The 6294-nt window shown below is 51.4% G+C and overlaps 1 protein-coding gene across 1 annotated transcript in view; it reads right to left on the bottom strand.

Moving 5' to 3' along the window:
- Positions 1-249: 249 nt before the first annotated feature.
- Lactbl1 (lactamase beta like 1) overlaps positions 250-6294 on the bottom strand; it is a 17573-nt gene continuing 11528 nt past the window's right edge. The window contains exons 6-8 of the mRNA XM_021161658.1: positions 5506-5744; positions 2707-2812; positions 250-1258 (exon numbers count right to left, since the gene is read on the bottom strand). Of these exons, the coding sequence (XP_021017317.1) occupies positions 274-1258; positions 2707-2812; positions 5506-5744 (1330 nt within the window). The 3' untranslated portion in view covers positions 250-273. The remainder of the gene's footprint in view (positions 1259-2706; positions 2813-5505; positions 5745-6294) is intronic.

Genomic DNA, 6294 nt, shown 5'->3' with positions numbered 1-6294 from the left:
AAGAGGCTCAAGAGGGGTGAGGCTAAAGGCAGAGGAGGTTGCCACGGGGATGGGGTGAGCAAGAGGGTGTCAGGCAGTGTGGGGAAAGAGAGGCTGCAAGCATGAGAAGCTATGGGGTTAGGGAGAGGTTGGGGTGGGGGTTGAGGAGACAGGGAAGCTGCAGATAAAAGGAAAGCTGCAGGTGGGCATGGGCAGGCTGGAGGCCCGCAGAGGGGTTGCAAGCATGGGCAATGCAAAGGCATATGTGGACGCATGCCCGTGGGGATGCCCAGCTCACTGGGAGCCGAACACCGGCCTGCGTGGCAAGCGCAGCACTCCGTAGGTGTTGAGGCCGGGTACGTCGAAGCCCGGCGCCAGCCCGTGGCGATCCAGTGGGTAGAACCGCACCAGCTGCCCGTGCTGGGCCTCCAGAGACAGCCAGGCGTCGGCGAGCGGCAGCGCGCACGGGAACTCGCGCGCCACGTGCAACTGGAAGACGCGGCCGCGCACGTGGCGCAGGGCGAGCGATCGGAAGGCGGCGGGCACGAGCGCCTCCACGCGCGGCCCAAACTGGCGCAAGCGCAGCTCGCCACGCGGCCCGGCGGCGCGCACCTCGTAGAAGGTGCGGTTGGCGAAGGTGAAAAAGCCGGCGAACGGGCGCGCGCGGGGCGGGGGCGCAGGGGCAAGCTCAGCCTCGCGCAACGCGCGCTCCAGGGCTGGCAGCAGCGTATCCAGGGCGTCAGCCACCAGGTCGTGCGTGGGAGGGCGAGGCCCGGCAAGCAACAGCACAAATCCCAAGCGCAGCGGTGGCACGAGCGCCAGGCTGGCGGCATAGCCGTCCAAGTCGCCATCCTTGCGCGCCACGCGGTATCCGCGCCTCTCGTGGAACTCCCAGGGTGTACCGGTTTCACTAGCAAAGTAGCCGTGGGCGCAGGCGCGTAGTGGTGTTAGCAATGTGGCCAGGCTGTCGGGCCGTAGCAGCCTTCGGGGACCTGCACCCAGGAGCGCAGCCGCAAGCCTGGCCAGGTCTGCAGCTGTCGAGTACATCTGGCCCGATGGCCGGTACCAGCCCAGATCGTAGAGCGGGGCGGACCTGCCGCTCCCATAGAAGCCAGCAGCCAGACGTGCACGCACTGCTCCCGTCAGTGCAAAGCCGGTGTCACTCATCCCCAGCGGTTCCAGCACCTGCTCAGACACCCAGCGCTCATAGTCGCCCTGTGCCCTGTGCGCAGCCAGCACATGGGCTAGGAGAGAGAAGGCCAGCGTGCTGTAGTGGCATCTGGAGGGAGAAAGGGGGCAAGGATAGGGTGCTCTACATGATCCCCAGGACAGTGTGGTGGCACCAGTGGGGAGAGAAAGGAAGCAAGGCCAGTCTAGTATTTGGAGAAGCAGAGGGAAATCTGGCCCTGTCCACTTGTCTTATCCCTCACTCCCTACCCTAAGCTCGCAAAGCTCAACTTCCTGTTCATAGGTCAGACCTTTCTTTAACTGTTTACTATTGATATCCATCATGGCAAAACTCTATTTGTGTCGTTTATTTCTTCGCTGCGACTCCCTCACCAGTGCAAACTGTAAAAAGGGCCTTCGTCATTGTGNTGGATTGAATTTGCTTGGCCCTTGGGAAGTAGAACTATTAGGAGGTGTGGCCTCATCGGAGGAGGTGTGGCCTCATTGGAGGAATTGTAGGTGGGCTTTGAGGCCTCCTATGCATAAGCTCCGCCCAGTATGGCATTACTATCCCCTTCTGCTGTTTTCAGCTCAACATGTAGAATTCTCAGCTCCTCCAGCACCCCATCTGCCTGCATACTGCCTTGCTTCCCACTATGATGATAGTGGACTCAAGCTCTGAAGCTGTAAGCCAGTTCAAATGAAATGTTTTCCTTTATAAAAGTTGTTTTGGGGGCTGGAGAGATGGCTCAGTGGGTAAGAGCACCCAACTGCTCTTCCGAAGGTCCGGAGTTCAAATCCCAGCAACCACCTGCTTGTGGACGTTGTACATCGTGGTGCGGAGCCTAGTGCGCACCACGATGTACAACGTCCACAAGCAGGTGACTTAAATATAAGATCAAGAAAGTGGCCTTTATCAGTTATTTCTTTAAAAAAAAAAAAGTTGTTTTGGTCATGGTGTCTCTACACAGCAGTAAAAACCTAACTTAAGATGTGTTTGCTGCTGTAGTCAGATGCAGTCTCCTTGATTGCTTCTGGTGTCTTGTTTTTGTTTTTGGTTGGCTGCTTTAGAAAATCTCATTGTGTAGCCTAAACTGGCCTGCATCTCTCTAGTCTCCTGTCTCTGCTTCCCAAGTGTTGTGACTAAGTAGATTCTTTTTTGCTTTTTTAAGATTTATTTATTTTATGTATAAGAATGTTCTGTCTGCATGTACACCTGTGTGCCAGAAGAGGGCATCAGATCCCATTATAGATGGTTGAGAGCCACTATGTGGTTGCTAGGAATTGAACTCAGGACCTCTGGAAGAACAGCCAGTTCTTAACTGCTGAGCCATCTCTCCAACCCCCAAGTAGATTCTTAATAAATCCAGTTGGTGAGGGACAGGGAGACTGGACTAGACCTGGGTTCTGGGTCCAGCTCTCCCAAACCTTGCTATGCTTGCCCCTACAGGCCTTAGTCTTTCTGGGTATCTGATGGACTCTCTTCAGCGATCCCCAGAACCTTCCTGACTCTGACCATTTGGTAGGATGTGTGGCTGGACTTCAGGACACGCCTCTCACCTGGTTCCTGGGTCAGCCACCAGGACATCATCCTTGAGCAGGCTCAGAGCCTCCTGGGTGCTGCCCCTCCACAGCAGTGAAGTGCCCCGGAGTCTTCGGGGAAGTCCTGGGAAAGAGCAGTGGTCAGACCTGCAGGATCTATGCACTGCTAGGGAAGTCCCTTCCATAGAACAACACTCGGTCATTTCCCCCATGCCTCCCACTGCAGCCAGCCACCAGTTCCCCTTCCTGGAAGCAAACATTCTTGTCTCTTTCTTCTCTCTCCTCTCCCTCCCAAGAGTTGGGATTGCAGGCAGGTTCCACAAAGCCCAGTCCTTCCACAGGCATTTACTACATCCTGAAATATTTAATACTTAGGGCTGGCAAGATGGCTTCTCTGCTAAAGGTGCTTGCCCACAATCCTTGAGTTCAATCCACAAAATGCCCATGGTGGAAAGAACTCCACAAGTTGTCCTCTGACATCCATTCAAGTATCATAGCATGCATGTTGCCCCCCCACCGAGACAAATTAAAGATGTAAAAAAGAATAATATTTATATAATACACAGCATGTTATATAATCAAGTACATTACACCTGCCTCATCATAAACAGGTTTTTATAGTTAGTGTATTTATATAGTCTTTTTTATATATTTTTATGTTTATTTCTGTAGTATATATAATACATGTACTTTTCTCCTTCTTAACATTTTATTTCATATCAGTAAACAAAGAACACTATCATTTAGAGCTATACAGCATTTTAGGCCAAAGCCATTCCCCTAGTGAGGAACATGTAGATTATTTCTTTTTTCTTTTTTTTGTTTTTTTTTTTTTGTTTTTTTTTAGTTTTTCGAGACAGGGTTTCTCTGTGTAGCTCTGGCTATCCTGGAACTCACTCTGTAGACCAGGCTGGCCTCCAACTCAGAAATCCTCCTGCCTCTGCCTCCCAAGTGCTGGGATTAAAGGCATGCACCACCACGCGGTTACGCCTGGCTCCGTCGGTTATTTCTCCTTGTTTTGGTTTTGGTGTTTTGAGAGGGTCTCATGGGAACCCAGGCTGACTTTGAACTCACTATGTAGCCCAGGATGCCCTTGAACCCCTGATCTTCTTGCCTCCTCTTGGGAGTGCTGGGCTTCAGCTCTGTGCCCCCACACTGGCTCCTCTCTCATTACTGTAAACACTAGGCAGTGAATAATTGTGAGCGTGCTTCATGCTACACAGGGTGAGGTCACCTTCGGTAGAATTTTCTAGAAATAAAATTTCTCACTTACGAGGACTATGTGCCCTTTTCTCCTCTATGGCGGGAGCTCGGTTCATTGACCAAGTGCACTCTGCACTGCTCATCTCCAGCCACAGTTGACTGTGACAAACAGTCTGGCTTGGAGACAGCACTCGGAAGGTGGAGGCAGGAGGATCAGGATTTCAAGGTCATCTTCAGCTACATCAAGAATGTGAGGAAAGCCTGGGCTAAGAGAAACCCTAACTCAAAAAAAAGACAAGGCAAGAAAATGATTATGAGACATATTTGAATTGGCCTTCACATAGGTTTTATCCGTTGGTTTGTTTACGGCGGCGGGGGGGGGGGGGTCGGTATCTTAGGGTTTCTATTGCTGTGCTGAAAACCATGACCGAAGCAACTTGGGGAGAAAAGGCTTTATTTGGCTTATGCACACATCACACTTCATCGAGGGAAGCCAAGGCAGGAACTAAAACAGAGCAGGAACCTGAAGGCAGGAGCTGATGCAGAGGCCATGGATGGGTGCTGCTTACTGGCTTGCTCCTCCTGGCTTGCTCAGCCTGCTTTCTGAAAGAACCCAGGACCACCAGCCCAGGGATGGCTCCACCCACAATGGGCTGTGCCCTCTCACATCAATCACTAGTTAAGAAAACAGCCTACAGGCTTGTCTGCACCCCCAATTTATGGAGGCATTTTCCTAGTTAAGATTCCCTTCTCTCAGATGACTTTAGCTTGTGTCAAGTTGACATAAAACTATCCAGCACAGAGAGTCATCAGTTTAAATTCCCTCCTCTGGTGTAGATGAGGATGCTCTCTCTGTGGTTTCTCCAGACACTGTACCTACGATTTTGATCTCTGTTGGTCTGACAGGGAGAGTGTGTGTCTGTGTAGTTTGAATTTGCATGTAGATGGCAGTGAACAAAGGTTGCCATTTTTTTACTACTTCTTCAGAGCCTTTTCTGTGTGATGCCAGCTCTGCCTTTCATTCCTGTCCTGTGGGTTGTGGCTTTCCATGTGATTTTTATGTGTGTTCAGGAAGTCTAGGTCTTCACTGGAGAGTTCCCTCCTGATTTCTAACTTGTTGCCTTGACATTGGCATTGAACCTGGATCCCGACTCCTTTGTCTGTGAACTTGTTTTCCCGCCTGATCTGTACTCCCAGATCCAGGCCAGGGACAGAGCTCAGCGGGTACAACGCTTGCTTAGCAGAATTTGGATCTGAGCCATTCTGAGTTCCTTCCCTAACAATGACATATTGGATGTGGTGACACATACGCATAATCTTAGCACTTGGAGGGAAAGGATCAAAAGTGCAGGGTCCTCCTGAGCCACAGAATGAATTTGAAGCCAGCCTGGGCGACAAGAGACCCTGTCTCAATAAAATAAAATAAAATAAAATAAAATAAAATAAAATAAAATAAAATAAAATAGAGCCTCAGCTCATTCTAACCTGCCACCTCCCATGGCCTGTGGTTTGCAAGCATGGCCACTTGAGAACCAGAGCAGGGTCCTAACGGCTGAGAATCTGTGTTAGGTGCCTGCCCCAACCCTCCCCCCTCCCCCCAGTTCCGAGGCTCACCTGACAACTGACTGGCCATCCTCCGGAGAGTGACAGGGGATGGCCTTGGGAGGGAGCCCATCTCTTCAGATTCCCCCATTGGGCCCTGTGCTCCAGGTCCTTGGGCTGTGCCCAGAGGGTTGTTGATGGAGAATGTGCTGGCATAGCGCTCCAGAGGGTCGTCCAGGGAGTCCACGATGCCCTCCTCCCACAGGCGATACAGCATCAGCACAGGGAAGATCTTGGAGATGCTGGCAATCCTGTGTTGGGATATAGGAGTGCAGAGGGCAGCCTGTCAGCCTCACACCCACTCTCCACCCTGGATCCCGCCTTCAGCTTCTCACAGGCTACATTCCACCCTAGGCTGTGAGGGGACCCTGGCCAGGTCAAGTATGGCAAGCATGGCTTTGGCCAGATCTGGCGGGCATAGCTCTGGCAGGCCTTGCCCTTCTCTTCAATCTCTCTGTCTTGAAAAAAAAATTAGATTACATTCCTAAAGCTGGCCACCAAGAACTGCTCCTTTATTTGGCCACTTTCTCCTCCTAAGACTGACTACCAAGGTCCAGCTATCCAAGTATTAAAGTCCAGCAATCAAAACCCCCTTTGATTCACCTAATTAACATGCCCACCCAATTAAAATTAAACACCTCACTCTAAAATGGGATTTCTCCTTGTACCTTTCTTCCTCCCTCCCTTCCTTCCTTTCTCCCTTCCTTCCTTCCTCCCTCCCTCCCTCCCTTCCTTCCTTTCTCCCTTCCTTCCTTCCTTCCTTCCTTCCTTCCTTCCTTCCTTCCTTCCTTTCTTTCCTTC

This window comes from Mus caroli, chromosome 4 (assembly GCF_900094665.2).
Source record: "Mus caroli chromosome 4, CAROLI_EIJ_v1.1, whole genome shotgun sequence".
NCBI lineage: Eukaryota > Metazoa > Chordata > Mammalia > Rodentia > Muridae > Mus > Mus caroli.
The sequence above is the reverse complement of the archived record's forward strand: the minus strand, read 5'-3'. Positions and strand labels throughout refer to the sequence as shown.